General features: G+C 46.9%; 1 protein-coding gene across 2 annotated transcripts in view; it reads right to left on the bottom strand.

The window, feature by feature from the left end:
* The window catches only part of PRKCB (protein kinase C beta), a 374,676-nt gene extending 359,816 nt beyond the window's left edge, over positions 1-14,860 (bottom strand). For both annotated transcript variants that reach the window (XM_027961511.2, XM_027961512.2), the window contains exons 1-2: positions 14,496-14,860; positions 13,461-13,492 (exon numbers count right to left, since the gene is read on the bottom strand). In XM_027961511.2, coding sequence (XP_027817312.1) covers positions 13,461-13,492; positions 14,496-14,668 — 205 coding nt within the window. In that variant the 5' untranslated portion in view covers positions 14,669-14,860. The remainder of the gene's footprint in view (positions 1-13,460; positions 13,493-14,495) is intronic.
* Between the last annotated feature and the right edge of the window lie 6,350 nt (positions 14,861-21,210).

Raw genomic sequence — 21,210 nt, 5'->3', positions numbered from 1 at the left:
TATCTTCTAACACAGGGGACACAGGTTCAATCCTTGGTCAGGGAACTATTAATAAGATTCCACATGCCGTGGAGCAACTAAGCTCACACAGCAACTACTGAGCCCCTACGTATCACAGCTAGAAAGAAGCTTGGGTGCCACAAGGGAGGTCACACAAGATGCAACTAGAATCTGATGCAGCTAAATAAATAAATGTCTATTTTTTTCTTAGAAAATGTGAAAGTGACAAGGGGTTATGAGATTGTACCAAGGGAGAACCTGATTTGGAAGATCAAGGAAGGCTTCTCTGAAGAAGTGACAGCTGAACTAAATTCTGAACAATGAGTAGGAGGATAGTGGGGTCAGAGGAGAGGGGAGAGCGATTCAGGCTCAAGATGGAGCAGGTGCAAAAGCCCTGGGCTGGGCAGAGCTGTGTCATACTGAACAAGACCAGCTGGGATCTTCAGCTAGAAAGTGAAATGCAAGTTGCAGCGTGGTTCAAAGAGAGGCGTGTGAAGGCCCAGAGAAGGCAGTTTATCATCTTGTTGGGAGGCAAGATGAATGCTCCCGAGTCAAGGACATGATGCAAGAATGAAGGTGCTTACATGTCATGGTCAAGAGCACTCGGGGAAACCAACAGTGGATTTGAGGGTGGAGCCTCAGCTGCGGTCAGAGAGGCGATTTGAATGTGGCTGAGCTCAGCACTCTCCGTGCTAGCTTCCACATGCCTATATTCTAGTGGGGAAGACAAACACTAAACAGTCAAATAAACTTACAGTTAGAATACGGAGGGGCTTCTGTGGTGGGTCGGTGGTTAAGAATCTATCTTGTAACGCAGGGGACACAGGTTCGATCCTTGGTCAGGGAATCTTAAGGATGCTGACTTAATCCTGGGACAACGAAGAGCAAGCCACCAAAATGGAAAATGGTCCTTCCCCACCCTATATGCCAATGCTGCTTCCCAAAGAATAATGTTACCCCAGATAGAACTATTAATACCTCCAACCATACATTTTTCCAGGCACACAAAAAAATCCAGATAACTATCAAAATTCTCCTTTGCCACACTGCCTAAACTCTAAAGAATGGACCCCACCTTTAGGGAGGGAAGGTCTTCAAAATAGGGCTATTCCATAAGAATCAGCACCCCCACCATCACATCAAGAGAAGAGATAGTCCTGCAGACCTCACCCTCTATCTTCACCCACATTATATAGGAGTCTTCTTCAAAGGGCATGGTAGACATCCCACCCACAGCCTAAAGGGACCCCCAAATTTTAAAGGGAAACTGGTCCAAAATCTATTTAAAGTTGAAATGCCATCAACACGTTTTCAAAATGAGGCAGCAGGTGAGGCAATCACAGATTTCAATCCAATTCAATTTCAGTTTCAATTCTGAGGTTTGCCACCAATGAAAGCATTGAAAGCCAGGAAGCTAGCCCGGAGAGCGCTGAGCTCAGCCACGTTCAAATCGCCTCTCTGACCGCAGCTGAGGCTCCACCCTCAAATTCACTGTTGGTTTCCCTGAGTGCTCTTGACCATGACATGTAAGCACCTTCATTCTTGCATCATGTCCTTGACTCGGGAGCATTCATCTTGCCTCCCAACAAGACGATAAACTGAGTTCAGGACAAGACAGAGTCCAGCCGTGGAAATAATGGAATCAACTGTGTTGATCAAGTACTTACTGTGTATCAGCAAGGAGCTCAGGAAACACCAGCCACTAGTCCTATAAACTAGCTTCTAATGACAGCCTTTGACCTCTGAAAAAACCAAAAGCTCAAAGAGCTTCAGCAACATGATCAAGGTCCCATATGTGTGTACTCATTTGCTCCATCGTGTCCAACTCTTTGCCACCCCATGGACTGTAGCCTGCCAGCTTCCCTGTCTGTGGAATTGTCCAGGTAAAAGCGGGTTGCCATTTCCTACTCCAGGTGATCTTTCCAACCCCAGGGATCAAAGCTGCATCTCTTGCGTCTCCTGCATTGCCAGGCGGATTCTTTACCACTGCGCCACCTGGGAAGCCCACTATAAGAAGCCAAGATTTAGGAACTTCCCAGTGGTTAAGTCTCTGTGCTTCCAATGCAGGGGGCATGGGTTCCATCCCTGGGTGGAGAACTGAGATCGCATGTGCCACCCGGCAGAAAAAAAAAGAAGCCAAAATTTACATCGACGCCATCCTGTCTCCAAAGCACAAATCCTTTATCTCCAGTGGAACATGTGCTCAATAAACACGAGCTGGGTGCGTGAGAACAGGAGAGAAGGAGAAAAGGAGTAGGAGGATTCCTTCTAGAGACAACATCATTCTGTGGCCTTCTACGATTAAAGATGCAGTGAAGAGTGATATCCCTATTGTTAGAACCATAAAAATAACCCAGTAACCACCTCCCAAAATAGAATCATCAATATGACTGACACGAAAATCCAAATGTCTCTTTAGGATGTGAAAAATAGCAGCAGCCCCTCCACGCTCTGGGAACAACCCCCCCAAGCACACACACCCCCACCCATCAACACCAGCACTGCTTCTAAATGGTCATTTCAGTTTCTCTTATCTGACCTCCAACCCCACCAGCCTGGAATTTCAGGAACTGAGTCACAGCAATTACGGTTTCAGAATACATCTCATTCTCTTTTTTGAACATTTGGCCATCTCACTCACCCCCACACATCCCGCTCTACAGCAATGACAACAGTCACTTCCTAGTCACTATGCTCCTTCACAAGGTCCAGACACCCCCCCAACCCCCCACATGACGTTGCCCTCCCACCAGCTCCTCCTGCACACACCCCCCACTTCCTGTTCCCGCAGGAGCCCTGTTCACTCTTCCAGGGCTCCACGTTGCTCTCCTCTGCCCAAAACACCCACCCTAGCCCCCAAGCCCCTGTCAATCTGGGAACTCCCACTCCTGCTGGAAGACTGTTCCCAAATGTCAGCTCCAGCGTGGAATCTTCTCCTCTCCTCCCAGGAATACGGATGTCATTCAAAGCCTTTTCACACCCTTGGTGTAATACTTCTCATTTATGTACCGGAAGTAACTGGTCCTGCTGTTCTCCTCTCCCCTCCAAAGACCAGAGAGATTTCAAGGGCAAGCACAGTGTCTTCTTTCTTTCCAAAGCCCATAGTGCAACCTGATGTTATACAATGAATTTCTTCTAAGTTACTTAATTGCTGTTCTTCTAAGAAATGTCCCTGAGGGCAGCGGCTCTGGCTCCTTTACTGCTCCTTTAGTTTTAGTTCCCAGCACAGTACCCGATTCATGGTAGGCACTCAATAAATATTTACTGAATGAATGGACAGATGGACAGATGGACAGATGGATGGGGAAATGGCTGGATGGATAGATGGATGGAGGATGGAATGGAAAAACAGCTGGGTGGATAGAGGAATGGATTGGTGGGTGAATGGGTAGATGGATAGACAGGTGTGAAAATGAAAGTGAAAGTTAGTCTTTTCCGACTCTCTGCGACCCTATGGAGTATACAGTCCATGGAACTCTCCAGGCCAGAATTCTGGAGTGGGTAGCCTTTCCCTTCTGCAGGGGATCTTCCCAATCCAGGGATCAAACCCAGGTCTCCCACATTGCAGGTGGATTCTTTACCAGCTGAGCCACAAGGGAAGCCCAAGAATGCTGGAGTGGGTAGCCTATCCCCTCTCCAGCAGATCTTCCTGACCCAGGAATTGAACCAGCGTCTCCTGCATTGCAGGTGAACTCAGTGAACCAACTGAGCCATCAGGATAGGTGTTTAAAGGCAGGATCATATTTCACCAGCCCAGGGTCACAAGGCCATGGAAAGACAAAGCCAGAATAGGAAATCGTGTCTGTCTGATTTCTGAGCCTCCGGTAGCAAGTCCAATTTTTACTGCCTGTCTAGAGACCCAAAGTTTGGTTAACTGGGCAGTGGCAAGGTGAAAGAAGATTCTAGAATGTCCCCCAGGAACATTGTTACTTTTGAGCAAAGTTAATTTCTGTTTACTAAGCGAATGCCAAGACTCAATAAGGAGGATCAGAACCCTCCTAGTCTGGATCAAAGTTCCCCTTATGATCCAGTAGGACAAATTTTTGCGTGCGGGCTACGGGGGAAAGAGACATCCAAAAGACATAAACAAGCAAGCAAAGGACAATTACTAGGACTGACATATATATACTACCGTGTGTAAAATAGACAGCTAGGGGCAACGTGCAGTATAGCACAGGGAACTCAGCTGGCTGCTCTGTGATGACCTAGAGGGGTGGGATGGGGAAGAGGGTGGGAGGGAGGTCTAAGAGGGAGAGGATACACACACACACACACACACACACACACACACACACACACATGGCTGATTCCGTCTGTTGTACAGCAGAAAGCAACACAACACTATAAAGCGACCATGTGTGTACGCTAAGTCACTTCAGTCGTTGTCCGACTCTTGCCAATCATACCGACCATAGCCCGCCAGGCCCCCTCTGTCCATGGGAGTCTCCATGTAAGAATACTGGAGTGAGTTGCCATTTCCCCCTCCAGGGCATCTCCCCAGCTCAGGGATTGAATCCGCATCTCATGTCTCCTGCATTGGCAGGTGGGTTCTTACCACTAGTGCCACCTGGGAAGCCCCATAAAACCACTATACCCTTATTTTAAAAAAAAGAAAGAAAGTAAAAAAGAAAAGGTAGCAACAATGGCAACGATAACAACAGTAACATTAATAAAGGCTATCATCCTGAATAAAGGCTATCATCTCTTCCAGACACTGTCACAGTCTGAACTGCTGTGCCTTTCAATTCTGTGCAACACAGCTTCCCTGCAACACCAAACATTTCCGGGAAGACACTGAAACCCCCTCTTCCTGACTCACAAGGAGGAAGAGCCAGTAAGAAATGAGGCCCAGAGGTAGAACAGCATGAGGCTCAACATTAGTTAAAAGTGGATTACAGGTAGAAACTAATACACCTGTATGTTTCTATAATTCCCTGTAGCCCCTTTATTTAAAAAAAAAAAATAACTTACAAAGGACTCAGATTTGTATGCGAGAGACTGAGACTTTCTTCTTGAAGCAATCAGAAAGATGGAAAGAGAACCGACAAAGGATCTTCCTCTACATGTGAGTCAATGCTGCTTTTTGTGAAATTACTTAAAAATTATCTTCCCAACAAGAGAAAACACACCGTCCAAGCCAATGGGACGAAGCAGCAATGGGAAACCAGTCATGGACCCAGGGTGAGGAAGGTGTTCAGCAGCAAATGCAGGTAATCTTGTGCCCCTGAAAACTGGCTTTTAGCGCACCAATGCCTTTCACTGATAGCTTTTGCTTGCTCTCTCTCTCTTTAATTGAAATATAGTTGATTTCCAACGTTCAGTTAGTTTCTGGTGTACAGCAGAGCGACTCAGTTGCACACTTCTGCATCTTGTAATGAACTGAAAAGAATCTCTGTGTGTACACACACACACACACACGCATAATTGCTCTGTTCTCAGTCTGTTGCCTCAGACTTGCCCCTCCATCTCTGAAATGGTGATTTTTCTCCTTTAGAACAACCTCAAACGGCAATCCCTGAACAAAAAGGAAGCCAGCTCATCACCTGAGTTATTAGCTAAGAGGAGACAACGTTCTCTGTCTGTCAAACTGAGACAGAAGCCATCTTAACGTAATTGTCTAATTCTACTCAATATTCACCGTACTTGCAACCACGGCACAAATAGATTCAGGGCGTCTCCACAGAATGTCACAGAGATAAGACCTCCTGTGTATCTTTATCTAGGATATGAGCAGCTTCACAATACAGATTTTTTTTAGCTCTGGTTCCTTGACAACTCAGACTTTCTCAGATTACCTCAAAGAATGAGAAGTTGTTTTGATTTTTAATTCCCTGACTCCATCCCAACTGTTACATAGGTCAGCATCCCCTGCGTGCCCACACAGCACGCTGAGCATCCCCTTCAAAGTCCTTAGCAAGAGAGAAGTTTTTTATTGGAGTATAATTGCTTTGCAATGGTGTGTTAGTTTCCGCTGCACAATGAAGTGTGGACGCAGTGTGGAAGCAGCTATATGTAGACACAGATCCCCTCCCTCTGGACCTCCCTCCCACCCACTCCCGGGTCAGCCCTCTAGGTCTTCACAGAGCACCGTGCTGCGCTTCCTGTCCTTTCCAGCAGGTTCCCGCTAGCTATTTCACGCAGAGCAGTGCATGTATGCTAGTCAGTCTCCCAAGTCGTCCCGCCCTCTCCTTTGCCCACATGTTTGGTCTTTCATCTGTATCTCTACTCCTGCCCTGGAAATAGGTTCATCTTTACCGTTTTTCTAGACACCACATGTATGCATTAATATATGATACGTTTTTCTAACAAGAGTGAAATTAAATATTGCTGCAATGATTTGTATCTATAGAATGTCTTATCCCTCCCATTACACTGGAAGCCCCACGACAATAAGAATCTTCTCAATCTCATTCACCATTGTGCTCCTGCCATCTAACATAATTCCTGACACACGGAGTTTAATGAGTGAATACTTTTTGGAAAGAAGGAAGGATGGATGGATGGATGGATAAATGGATGGATGTGGTAAACAGACAAATTTCCCACCAGATTTCCAAGCATTCATCACACCTCCAAATGCCACCTGTAAACACTCTGAATTTTGTATATGCTATTAAAAGGTCAACAGTCTATCACACAATTTTTTTTACTTTTGTACTACTTTATTTTTTAACCATGTGTGTTTCAAACAATCCCCCCCCATAAAGATAAGTGTCTAAAAAGAAAGATGAGAAGGACACAAGGTTGCTATTTCCCTGGGGTCTCTCTGGATCCACTCTGATGGGGACCAGTGAGGCCTCATCTGTTTCTGGTATGTGTCTTTAGAACATAAGTAAGTGCTGGACCAAGTGGTAAGCAGGGCCTCCTTCCTACCTCATCACCAAATCCCCTTCTCACCTGCCTCTTTTCTCTCTAATTTTATCCATTTTCTTATCTTTTGTCAGTTTTTATGTCCTCTTTTCTTTTAAATTTAATCTTAAATTTGGTATTTCATATTAAGAGTTAGGAGTTGACAAAGTTAAGTTAAACGCGCTCACATTTGCTGTTCAGTTGCTCAGACATGTCTGACTCTTTGTGACCCCAGGGACTGCAGCACGCCAGGCCTCCCTGTCCATCCCCATCTCCCAGAGTCTGCTCACATTAGGATTACTGTGAAACCTATTGCTAGGGTCTAAGGCAGCTCTATCCAACAGAACTTTCTGCGAAGCATTATACAATTTCTATGGAGACACGGGATGAGTGAAGTCAAAGAATCCTTGCAATTAGATCAAATGCCAAGAATGATAAGGGACCAAGCTTTTGAAAACATCAGCCACAGATAATGAAATTCTCAGCTGGTTCCCCTCTCCAACCCAGAAATTAATTGGACTGCAAAGACAAAAGACCAGAGGATTAAAATTGTACTTAATAATTTAACTACTTGTAGCTGAAAAGCATCCAAAGGAGATGCATGTTATCAAAATTGTGATACACTGGTCTATTTATGTGTATATGCACATGTGTGTGTCCCTGTGTGCATGTGTGGAGAGAGACAGAGATAGAAACAAAAAGATAGGCAGAAAGAGACAGAGGCAGAGGAAAGAGACCCCAACAGCAAGAACATGTAGAAATTATTTTCAAACCTTCGATTTATCCTTTGACCAGTTAAGTTCTCTAAATCTTTTTCTTTACTGACCCAAATACACCATAAGCATGCTACATCTGCTTCCGGGCAGTACTTGGAGTATCACTGGTACTCAGAAATAATATATTTTTTAATGAGTTTCTAATAACCGGTATATCATATCAACTAGATTTTCAAAGGTCATATTTTCCATATTTACTTAGAAAGGCATTCTGTTGCCCAGTGACCAAGCTTCAAGCTCTCCCTGAGTGCTCTACAGCTCAAAATGAATCAGCTGCTGAATTTTCAACAAATCAACCTTTCTTCTTGTTCAGATTCAACGTTAATCTACCCTTAAATTTTTTTACTTCATTTGGGACTTTGAGCCCCAAATCCCATTTCAGGTGGAAAAAAAATAAAAAGTCAAACCAACAAACACAAATTCAAAAGGCCCATGCCTTTTATCCACCTGGGACCCCTAGAACACATTCAGAAGAAGCCAAGAGATAAGCGGAGTCTCACTCACAGGCCTCTGGGATCTGCCCCTGGGAAGGGAGAGAAGTGGAATAATAGAGGCTCCAGTAACCTGTAGCCTGACATGTGACTGTACACACAAAAAACGGCCCTCTTGGTACTTCCCGGGTGGCCCAGCGGTTAAAACTCCACGCTTCCAATACAGAGGGTGCATGTTTAATCCCTGGTCGGGGACTAAGGATCCCACGTGCCGCATAGCATGGCCAAAATTTGGGGGGCCCTATTAATGATTTTACTGAGAAAGTTCAGTGTGAAATTGAAGATATCACAAGTTCCTAGGGAAAAAATATGCCAAAAATAAAATGAACGTTTGATTCATCCTTGTTGTTTTTAAAAAGTACATATTCTAATTTCTATGTGCTAACTACAGACTAAAATAAACTTGAATCCTATAAAGTCAATGTTGATGAAACCAGCAGTGACTGGATTCATGAAATACTTTGGGGATTTTTAAGAATAATGTCTATTATAAGCTTTTAAAAAAGCAAAGGGAACTATATTCAATATCCTGTGATAAACTATAATGGAAAAGAATATTTAAAAAAGAATGTCTATACGTGTGTAACTGAGTCACTTTGCTGTACAGCAGAGATTTGCACAACATTGTACCTCATCTGTACTTCAATAAAAAATAAAAATAAAAAAAGAAGGCTTAAAAACATGTTTTCTAATCTATGCAGGAAAGGGAACAGCTGGTTTATTCATTATAATCATCAATGCTAGGTTTTCATAGTCAGAAAATTAGTGCAGTGAGGTTTTTCTCACGAGTCCATGGCAAGTTTAGATTTTTCTCACAAGAAGGGTGAGAAAATATAATCTAAGCAAGCTGGCTGTCTGGGGCCAGACTCACTGGTGACACCTGAAGTCTACAAAGAAACATACCTAAGAAGAAAACCCACCTAAATACATGAAAGTCACATAGTCATTTAATGAGTTCCCGAATTAACTCTGTCCCCTTTTGACACAGTTCCCTACAGCTAAAGAAGTAATAATTATCATCTAACTTAGAATTATTGACAGTGATATTTCTCTTGTAACACTTCATTACTTTTCACCATAACCCTATAAGGTAGGTAACATCAGCCCATTTCACAGCTAAGCAAACTGAGGCCACGACATACGGAAGACTTGCCTGACTTCACACAGTTGTAGGTGGCAGAGCATAGATTCAAACCCAGTTCTTTCTGACTCCAACCACATGCTAGGAATTCTAAATCTCTGTATTTTATTGTCTCCCTATTTCTAATGATGTCACTTCCTTTAAAAAAAATTTTTTTTTCTTCTCTGCCAAACTGCAAAAGCTTCTTGGGGTAAGAGTCTAATTCCACCCAAAGCCTTGTCTTAATTACAACTAAGGCACAAACGGCAGGTCTGCAGCTCCTCTAAAGAATGCTACAGAGACAAGTCTGCCTTGCTTATCTGAGGGGTCTTATTTCTTATTCAGAATTGAGGCAGTTTCATAATAGAGATTCTCAGCTCCTGTCCCCTGTCACCAGAGACATTCTTAAACTACCTCACCGAGAATGCTTTTATAGAAAATACAGAGAGTGGAAACAAAATGGGAGAAATTATGTGGCAGCCACTCTAGATTTTTGTACAAAAGCAAGAAAATCTATTCTTCAGCTCCCTGAGCACACACAAATTTACAGTTTTCCATGGTTTATGGACTTTCCATCCTAGCATCCCCAATTTCCATGGCAGCACCATGAAGCCTGGGGCTCAGTGGTTTCCTTGCCTTATGATCATCCTACACACCTCCTACCCAAGAATGGCAGAGGCTGGATCCCCAGTCCCTTCTGTTTTTGAGATGGGAAAACCCCCACCCTAGCTTTTAGCTGGGAATAGGGCTACCTGAAATTAACATGACATTTCCCACACACTCCTTTGCAGCAGGGTGTGGGTATGCGATTAAGCTCTAGCTAATAGCATTCAGGCAGAAGTATAAGAGGCAACTTCCAGGACAGTGAACATGTGTCTGTCCTTCGCCTTCCTTTACCATTCCTCCCACCATTGGCTGAAATAAGGATGTGAAGACTGGACAGTCCAGCATCCTTCTTGAACCACGAGATAATTTTCACTTCTGGGATTGTAGAGTGGAAAACTGAAATGAACACAGGACCCTGGCCTTCGGACTTCTGACTTTGGTGACAGAATAAAACCTTAGGCATTTTCTATGCAATGCTGATCCCATTTTAATTAGATTCACCCTGAGGAAATACGCAGTGCCGAAAATGCTTGAATAAGGAATAGCTCTGAGATTCCAAAATTAGTCCCAGGTAATTTTGAGCATATCTGAGAACAATCTTAAGTAAGAAATAAGCGTTAGTTGCTCAGCCATGTCCAACTCTTTGCGACCCCATGGACTGTAGCTCACCAGGATACTCTGTCCTTGAAAATCTCCAGGCAAGAATACTGGAGTGGGTTGCCATTCCCTTCTTCAGGGGATCTTCCTGACCCAGGGATCAAACCCAGGTTTCCTGCCTTGCAGGCAGATTCTTGACTAAGCCACCAAGGGAGCCCCAGGATAAGAGGATAATCTTTCCCTTTCCTCAATATCCCTCAGCATGAAGTCCCAAACAACTCAATTTCAAGGGCTGTCAAATTGCCCCTTCCCCTCTCTTGCTCCTTCCCATCCAGCCCAGTTGGAATATATGAGCAAAGCAGCAACATGAGGTGACCACATGTTCACCGCTGGATTTTGACTATCACATGGCAGCTGGTTTCATAGCAAAGTAACCCTGCAACCCAGTCTCCTCTTACACAAAGCTGCCCCACCACTAGGTTAGTTTGGAGACAATCCTAGGAGATGATATCTTCTGAGTGCTTAGTCTGTGCTGAGCTCTGGTCCAAGCATCTCACATACTGTTAACAACTTGGAGCCTCTTAGCAATTTTTAAAAGTAGGTATTGTTGTTACTGGACCCATTTTATAAATGAGGAGCCTGAGGTACAAAGAGGCTAAGTAACACAGCTGTGAAGTCTCAGGCCAAGATCCAAGCCACAGTGAGAGCCTGACCGGCTGTGCACATGCCCACTACCCTGCTGCTGCTGCTGCTGCTGCTGCTACTAAGTCACGTCAGTCGTGTCCAACTCTGTGCGACCCCATAGACGGCAGCCCAGCAGGATCCCCTGTCCCTGGGATTCTCCAGGCAAGAACACTGGAGTGGGTTGCCATTTCCTTCTCCAGTGCATGAAAGTGAAAGTGAAGTCGCTTAGTCATGTCCAACTCTTCACGACCCCATGGACTGCAGCCTACCAGGCTTCTCTGTCCATGGGATTTTCCAGGCAAGAGTACTGGAGTGGGTTGCCATTGCCTTCTCCTGCCCACTACCCTACATTGCCTGGAGAGGAGATAAAGAAAAGCGATTTAAAAAATTAAGCATAGCGACCTCTTAAGCTGCCATATTTCGTTAGAAACTTTATTTCTGCCTTAATAGCTGCACCAGAAAATGGTGACCACCGTTCCTTCTTTGAATAAAATGATCTCCCGCTTCAGATGTCTCGTTACCTGCATGTTGCAAGCAACGTTCCCACCATTAATAACTACAGAGCAGGTGGGATGGAAAAGCAGCATAAAAATGTTCAAAAATCACCCCAGACCTCAGCAAGCCACAAAGACAGAAACTTGATTCATGAAAGTGGGAGGTAACCTCAAAGATCTACGTGTTCCTGGGCTAAGATACCACTGGCATTCTTGCCCGAGGGGTTAACGTTCTAGAAAACAATCCAACAGTTTGCACCAGGACCAAAATGTTGCCATTTAAAGGGATGTGGGAAATCCTCTCATGCAGTGTGTAAAACTGGGGCTCCAAATCCTGGTAAAGGAAGAGGGGGATGGGGGTCTATGACACTCACCAACTAAGTGGGCTCTGCTCAGATCTCAGGTTAGAGGACACACAAGTCTCAGAAGGAGGCAGTGCCACACTGCAAGCATTCTGTACAACTGACAATGCCACCCACACTCACCAGGGATCACTTCACTTTCTCTGGAGGGTGGAGGTGCTACAACTGAACTGTCAGTCAGTGCTAAGTCACATGTCAGACTCTTTAATATTCAAATGCTTTCTTCCCCTGATCTCTGCCCAGCTTATCAGGGCAATCAACTTGTCCCTAAGACATTCCCCAGAAATGTGACATTTCTCACCAAACTCAGCCATAACTGGTCTAAAAACGGGCACTTTGCAGACCAGAGGTTGAAACTCGAATGCCTTACAGGGGCCAAAACTGGGTGAAGCAGGCCCAGTCATGATCGATTGAGACACAGTGGTGAGCGTGCACCCTGCCTATGAAAACAGCTGCTCTCAGCTCCAAATGGTAGTTCTAAAAAGAAAGTGGGACCAACAGTCAGCAAACTTGAAGCTGCAAAGTCAGATACGTTTGTGAAATCTTCAGTTCTACAATGTTGACATCAAATTAAAAAAATGTTTGACACCCTAAGGGCTAAACAAGACTACAGGTGATCTGGCATCTGGAGAGAGAATCTGCAGCCAGCGACAGCCAAGTCACCCCTAGGCTGGGCATCCCTGGCTAGGGTCAAGGATCTCAGGCCTGATGCAAGGACCCAGGTAACCAGTCACTTGGAGTCTTCCAGTACCTAGCCGGAAGAGAGAAAGGGCAATTTAAACCAGGATCTGAGAAGCACTCCATCTGGAACCACTTCTTCAGAGAGGGCAGAGGCCCAGGGGACAATCACAGTAGCCTTTCTAGGGGATATACCATCTGCAGAGGCAGAGGCCACCTGTAGAGATCTCCGTGGGGCAAGGGATGTGGAAAGGCATAAGAGCAGGAATCGGTGGGGAAGGGTTTCCCAGGTGGCGCCAGTGGTCAAGAACCTGCCTGCCAATGCAGGAAAGGTAAGGGACACAGGTTCGATCCTTGGGTGGGGAAGATTCCCTGGAGGCAACCCACTCCAGTGTTCTTGCCTGGAGAATCCCATGGACAGAGGAGCCTGGTGGGGTACAGTCCATGGAGTCGCAAGGAGTTGGACATGACTGAAGCGACTTAGCACTCATGTGCACACTTATCTGGCGAACTGACCAGGCAGGACAGGTTCACTCTTCAGATAGCTGCAGGAAGGGAGAAAGGGTGGATACACTCCCTCGGCCCGCTAGGCCTCTCAGCCCCACCAGCCCTTCCTGGATGGAGCATCTCTGCCCCACATACAGCACCCCTTGTATTAATAAGGCCTTTCTGTGGTGATGAATTTCTAGTTTGGGAGGTCACTCTGACAGCCGTGATGCCTTCACTCTGCCCAATTCAGTCCCTTCCAGGAAGTCTTTTTTTATCTTCTCTTTGCACAAATGGGCCAGAACCCCACAGCCTACCTTGGCACTGGAATCCTTGCTTTCCGAAGCCCCTGCAAAGGCAGAAGGAGGCATGTCAGACAGCCGAGGGGCCCAGCCGCCGGTTAGTTCCCCCGCAGAGTCACCCCACTTCCCCTGCCCCTCTGGCCCAGGTGCAACCTCCCAGCCACAGGCGGGTGCCCAAGAGTCTTCCGCCTTTCAGGGGGAGGGGGAAGGTAGGAGTTCAGCGGTAACCTCCATCTCCCCTCAAAAGGCAGAAGACAGGAGGTTGCGACCACCAGGTGGCGGGGTGGGGGGAGCGTTTCCGTCGTGGTGGGGGCGGAGGGCAGGCAGGAGATCTGCCCACAGAGATGCCCGCGTACCCTCGGAGAAAGAGAAAAGAAAAAGACGCATCGGGAGGGAGACTGGCAGAGCCCCCGCGGCGGTGGTGTTCCTGGGAGGACAGAGAGGAAGAGAGGACTCCCCATGCCCAGAGGGACCGGGGACCGGAGGGTTCCCGCAGTGATGTGCACCGGGAAACCGAGGAGTGGATGGGAGAACCCAGGCCCGCAGGAAGGGGCAGTAAAGAGATAACACAGGGCGCTGCCCTCGGAGACACGGAGGAGGAGGAAAGGATGCCCTGTGCCCGCAGGGAGCTAGAGAGAGGACACTCAGGGCGCTGCCCCCGGAAAGGAGGGAAGGGGAGTGAGGGTGCCTCGAGCCCGGAAGGAGGCGGAGGGACAGGGAACCCCGTGCGAAAGGGCACTAGAGACGCTGCCCTCCCGGGGAGGGACAGCCGTCCGCGCCGCGGCCCCAGGGCGCTCCGAGGCGGCTGGGAGGGAGACAGGGCAGGAGGCACCCCGCGGTCGGCCGTCTGGGACCGGCGGGAGCGGGAAGCCGCAGGACCGTCCACCGGGCAGTCCAGGGCAGAAGGGTCCGCAGCGGGGAGCTCCGGGGATGCGGGGCTTCTCCGCCCTCAGAGGCGCAGGGCGGAGGGGGGGCGCAGACAAGGGTCCCCGCGCGCGCGGCGCTGCCCTCGGGGCCCCGAGAAGGTGCCCTGCGCCGGCGCGCCCTCACCAGATGAAGTCGGTGCAGTGGCTGCAGAAGGTGGGCTGCTTGAAGAAGCGGGCGGTGAATTTGTGGTTCTTCACCTCGTGCACGTTCTTCTGCCGGAGGGCGCCTTTGCGGGCGAAGCGCACGGTGCTCTCCTCGCCCTCGCTCGGCGGCGGCCCCGCGGCCGGGTCAGCCATCTTGCGCGCGGGGAGCCGGAGCCCGAGAAGTGCCGGTCCGGGGCCGCGGGACCGCGGGCTGCGGGCCCGGGAGGCGCGGAAGGAGGCGGCCGCTCAGGCGCCCGGGGCCGCGGGCGCTTCCTCTGCGCCGGCTCTGGCGGCCGCGGCGCGCGGAGCTGGAGCTGTCACTCGCCCAGCTGCCGCTGTTCGTCCAGCTGCGCTTGGCACCGCTGGCCCCAGCTGCGGGGGAGGGGGGCGGAGCCCCGGGCAGACCCCGCCTCCCTCATTTGCATCGCCTCCAGGCCCCGCCCAGCGCCGCCAGCTGCTTTACATATTAGCGCCCCGAGGCTGCCGGCCTCCCAGCGAAGCGTTCTCAGCCGCAGCGCTGCGGCGGCACCGGGGACCGCAGTCTGGAACCGCCAGACCTGAGCCTCGGCCCCCGCGCGCCGCGCACCCCCGACCCTGTCCTCGGCCTGGATTGCAAAAAGGCGATAAGCACCTTGGGTGCGCCCGGGGGAACCGAGAGCGGAAAAAGAGTGATGGAGCTGGGGTGGGGTGGTGGGGAGGAAACGGGGGAGCGGTGGGGGGTGGAAAGGGTGGGTGCGACGGTTTCCAACCGGGCTTTTGCAGAGACTGGTACCCATCCACAGCCTGTCTGTGCCATTGGTCACTCTGCACGCGGCTCCTGGAGGGACGGGCTCCCGCTGTCACTCACTCGGAAAGGCCTGTGGCTCCACACACTTACACACACAGACGCACACACGTACTGCAGAGGGAAGGGAGGAGCAATCATTATTTTATATATACACGTCTAACTCGACCACCAAGACAATTCTTGGCTTTGCTCGCCTGATGGTTTAGAAGAAAACTCCCTACTTTCTGTCCATCCCCTCCACAGAGACTCAGTTTCTGTCAACTGTAAAATGGGGCCATTAAAGGGAGTGGGGAGCTGGAGGGAGGAATAAATCGGGAGACTGGGCTTGACATATATACATTGCTGCTGCTGCTGCTGCTAAGTCGCTTCAGTCGTGTCTGATTCTGTGCGACCCCGTAGACGGCAGCCCACCAGGCTCCCCCGTCCCTGGGATTCTCCAGACAAGAATACTGGAGTGGTATGCCATTTCCTTCTCCAATGCATGAAAGTGAAAAGTGAAAGCGACATCGCTCAGTCGTGTTTGACTCTTAGCGACCCCATGGACTGCAGCCCACCAGGCTCCTCCGCGCATGGGATTTTCCAGGCAAGAGTACTGGAGTGCGGTGCCATTGCCTTCTCCGAGTATATACACTACTGTAAATAAAATAGATAACTAATAAGGACATACAGTGTAGCACAGGGAACTCTACTCAGAACTCTATAATGGCCTATTGTTGTTTAGTTGCTCAGTTGTGTCCTACTCTTTACAACCTCATGGACTGTAGCCAGCGAGGCTCCTCTGTCCATGGGATTTCCCAGACAAGAATGCTGGAGTGGGTTGCCATTTCCTTCTCCAGGGAATCTTCTCAATCCAGGGAACCCACGCCTTCTGCATTGCAGGCGGATTCTTTACCACTGAGCCACCAAGGAAGCCTATAATGTCCTATAGGGGAAAAGAATCTTAGAAAAAATAAAGAGTGGATATATGTATATATGTATACCTGATTCACTTTACTGTACACCTGAAACTAACACAACATTGTAAATCAACTATACACCAATAAGAAGTGTTTATAGGTGGGGAGGGGGGTTGGGAGAAGTTTGAGAGGCCAGTGTTTCCCCAACTTTCACTCCTGACCCACCTTCACAAATGCTGGTCATATTTGTGCACCATCTAGGGAAAAATATTTATCTAGTTTCTGAGTTTGAATAGCAAGAGGTATACATACTATGAAAATCTCTCCAGATGCTGCCACTTGCCCGAAACACCTGCGCCTGAGGCCTTCTGTTTATGGGAGATTACCAATGTTAGAGAGATGTTAAAGACACACTAATATCCAACTGGGACTCTCCCCTGGATGGAATCTGAAAGATAGAAACCAACCGAAAAGTAATAACTATCTACACGAGTAATGCAGTGTGATTTAGTGCCCCATCCAAGAAGCAAGTGGCCTGGGAAGTCCCATGGACAGAGGAGACTGGTGGGCTACAGGTCACAGGATCGCAGAGTCTGGCACAACTTAGTGATTAAACAACAGCATCCATGCCCTGCACTTGAACATTTACCCACCATGCTCCACACTCTGGGAACACAGTGCTGCATTAGACTGTGAACTCCTGCACTAGACCTGGGCTCTGAGAGCAAGCTCTGCTCACCATTATGTCACCTTGCACCAAGCTCTGTGCCTGACACCTCCTCAGAGCTCAATAAACATTGGTTGAATGAGTCATTGTGTGCACAAGTGAATGAATGAAAACGTAAAGGACATTACCTCTTTACCCCACCCATGTCCAGTAAGTGTTCAATAATAATAAACATCAGCTGCTAGGTGAGTGTTACAGACACTTGTACTGTTTTATTCAGTCCTCTAGGTAACCCTGTGTCAGTTTAGAAACTTTCATGATGGATAAAGTCAGCAAGGCTCAGAGTGATTAAAAGAGACACCCAAAGTCACATTGTTGTTGAATGGTGGTTAAACCTGCTGAAGCACAAAGCATTCTGGCGACAAAGGGCTGAAGGAGGGCCGGATGGAGTTGAACCAGTTACGCTGAACTTCTGCCTAATGAAGCTCAGGTCCTCCTAGGATGATTTTGCTTGGAAGCCGCTGAGTCTAAATCGTTATTAAGTGGCATGTGGAGAGCGATGACTGTCATAATGGAATGTCCTTTTCCTATGTAGTAATTCAAAGGTAACAAGGAAAAAATAGCCTTCACTTTTAAGTTTGACATGTTTGGGAAACTGGATGTGCCTGTCTATTATTAGTCCTTTAAGAGGCCCCAGCATCTTCCAGGGAGGCTTGCGAAAACATCCCAGGAGACATTGCTGCTGAAGTAGGTTTTCTTTGAACTGATGAGCTGGAAGCTTACAGCCCACATCCTGCCTTTTGAATGAAGAGTTCTGGATGATTTTGGTCTATAACAACAAACAGGACCTCATGGGGCCTGGGCCTAAAGAGGCAAAAGCTGGTAGATCCTGAAGAACCATTCAATTCCTGGAGCAGCTGCACTATCTGAAGATGGAGAACACAATTCCCAGTGGGCCTGGATCCGATAGGGCAGGGGTCTCAAACAGGTGGCCTTGGATACATTCTTTTAGTCATTCCAGTGAACATACACTTTTTGGTTCACGCTGGTAGAGCTTCACCTATATGTCCAGATTCTGACTTCTCTAGGAAAATAGTTATGATTACATGGAGCCTGCATGCTTCTACTTCCTCATTCATTTGTTCACTCACTCAGGATTGAATTTATGGAATATCTGTTATGTGTTGTTCTGCACACTGTTAAACAAAAGACCAAAGTTCCTGCCATCGTAGAGCCAAAAGTGAAGATGAACAAAAACCTAAGGAACTAGTGGCATGGGATTTATCCTATAGAGAAAAATAAAGCATGGTAAAGGAAAGAATAGTGACAGCAACCAGGGAGATCCTTTATGAAAACAGAACATCCGAGTAAAGACCTGAATAAAATGAGAGGATGAGCCATGGGGCCATGAGGGTAGAGAATGTTCCAGGCAGAGAAAACAGCAAATGTAATGGGCCTGGAGAAGGAGTGTGCTCAACATGTTGGAGCAGCAGCAAGTTCTCTGTGGCTAGAGTGAACAGATACAAACAGGGTCCATAAAATAGCAGGGCCTTGTAGATGTGTGGTAGGAAGTTTGGACTTCACTCCAGTGAATGGGAAGTCACTGAAGATTGAAAGCAGAAAATTGGCTTGATATATTTGGAGGGTTGTTTGTTTGTTTTTCAAGATTACCCTGGAAACTATGCATAAAAAACACTGGAGGTGGAAAGAGTAGAAACAGGGAGAGCAGTTGAGGTCACACGAGTAGAGGAGGCAAAGGATGACGACATGAAATGGTGTTCCCTGGAGCAAAAGGACAGCGGCTCTCTATATAGTGAGCATGGGCCCTCTAGGTCATGTGGTCCACTCTGCTTGTAAAAGAATGGATGCTGGCCACTGGAAAGATTTCAGAGGCAATAAGAAAGCAGATTGCTCTGGCTGGGCATGAAATCCAGGAGCTTTCAAGTCCACACCTCAAACTTGCAGTATATATTAGTTTCCTGTGGCTGCCATAACAAATTATTGCAAAACTCAGTGCCTAAATAAACAGAAACTTATTCTTTCACAATTCTGAAGTCCAGAAGACTGAAATCAAGATGTCTGCAGGCCCTACTCCCTCTGGAGGTTTTAGAAAAGACTCTTTCCTTGCGTCTTCCAAGTTCTGGTGGCTGTCAGCTTTCCTTATTTTCCTTGGCTTATGGGCACATCACCCGCATGGCTGCCTCTGTCTTCACATCCATTCCTCTCTGTGTATCAGTCTTCTCTTCTGTCTGTCTAATCTTCTCTGTGTATCTCTTACAAGGACACTGGCCATCAGATTTAGGGCATGCCCAGATAATCTGTAATAGCGTCTTCATCAGGGCTTCCCTGGTGGCTCAGAGGTTAAAGCGTCTGCCTCCAATGCAGGAGACCTGGGTTCAATCCCTGGGCCGGGAAGATCCCCTGGAGAAGGAAATGGCAACCCACTCCAGTATTCTTGCCTAGAGAATCCCATGGATGGAGGAGCCTGGTAGGCTACAGTCCACAGGGTCGCAAAGAGTTGGACACGACTGAGCGACTTCACCACCTCACCAGCATTTTCATCTCAAGATCATTAACTTAATTCCATTTGCAAAGACTGTTTTACCAAAGGAATTAAGGCATGGACATATATGGGACTCCCCTGGTGGTTTAGCGGTTACAACTACATGCTTCCAATGCAGGAAGTCTGGGTTCAATCCCTGGTCAGGAAACTAGATCCCTCATACCATAACTGTGACCCAGAATAACCGAAAAAAGACATGGACATACCTTTGAGGGGGGCACCATTCAATCCACAACAGTGCACACCCCTGGGCAAGTCACTTCCTCCCTCTGGGTCTCACTTTCCTCAACTGTAAATAGCAGCAGGGATATAGTTTGCCTTCCAATTCTTTTATTACAAGGCTACACTCTGATAGTACAGTAGTCAATTGCCACATATGGAATGTAGCTAGTCTCAATTGAAATATAATTGCAAGTGTAAAACACACCCAAAATATTACGTACTTAGTGTGAACAAGAATGTAAAATATCTTATAAATAATTTTTATCTTCATTGCACATTGAAAACATATTTTGAATATATTGGGTTAAATAAAATTTCTCTCTAAAATTAATTTTACCTACTTCTTTTCACTTGTTTAATGTGGCTTCCAAAAAATATATAAAATTATGTGTGTGCCTCACATTATATTTTTTGGACAGCTCTAGTCTAAAGAATGGATTTTTTAAAAAGAATTTTGGCCACACTGTGCAGTACAAGGAATGTTAGTTCTGCAACCAGGATTTGAGCCCTCACCCCCTGCACTGGAAGTGCAGAGTCTTAACCACTAGACCACCAGGGAAGTCCCATCTAAAGAATAGATTTTTTAAATAAATTTAAAAATTTAAGTAGAAAATATAAATAAAAGCTCATCTCTATCCTATGTGACATCAGTAGTGATACCTTGACTAGAAGCTGAAGGATCTGCTTTCAAGATGCTCACTCATATGGCTGATAAATTGGTGCTGAATTTTAGTTGAGAGCTCACCCAGGGCTTTGAGTCAGGGAACTTGTTTTTTCTTTATGTGAGCCTCTCATCGGCAGCTTGAGCTTCCTCAGAACACAGTGGTCGAATTCCGAGAGTGAGTGTCCTGAGAGATAGAAAGTAGATGATACTCCTTAAAGCCTGATCTGGAAACTACCACAGTGTCATTTTTGATATATGCTGTTCATCAAATAGGAACAAAGCCTAGATTCAAGTCTCAATGAAGAGTATCAAAGAAATTGGGGGCCACCTAGGAAGAGCTCAATAAGTATTTACTGAATTAATAATATGTCACAATTCCTATCTGGCATACAGGAAACAGAAATTTTAAAAATTTAAGTCAAGATCCTGCTAGGACTGCTGCTATTAATGATTGTGTGTGTTTAGTCTCTTAGTCACATCCAACTCTTTTCGACCCCATGGACTATAGCCTGCCAGGCTCCTCTGTCCATGGAATTCTCCAGGCTAAAATACTGGAGTGGGTTGCCATTCCCTTCTCTAGGGGATCTTCTTGACCCAGGGATCAAACCCAGGTCTCCTGCATTACAGGCAGCTTCTTTACTATCTGAGCCACCAGGGAATTATTATTAATGATTAAAAGTTAATATTACAAAACAGTAAAGTATGGCCCATTCAAAAGAAAAACGTGAACCAACAGAAACCATCCCAGTGAAAGACTACATGTAGAACCTACTAGACAAAGGCTTTAAAACAACCATCTTAAACATAATCAAAGAACTAAAGGAAGACATTGGGAAAGTCAAGAAAATGTTGGATGAACAAAATGTAACTATCAAGAAAGAGAGAAAAAAACTTCA

Source organism: Ovis aries, chromosome 24 (assembly GCF_016772045.2).
Source record: "Ovis aries strain OAR_USU_Benz2616 breed Rambouillet chromosome 24, ARS-UI_Ramb_v3.0, whole genome shotgun sequence".
In the NCBI taxonomy this organism is placed as follows: domain Eukaryota; kingdom Metazoa; phylum Chordata; class Mammalia; order Artiodactyla; family Bovidae; genus Ovis; species Ovis aries.
This window is presented reverse-complemented; position numbering and strand designations above follow the sequence as displayed.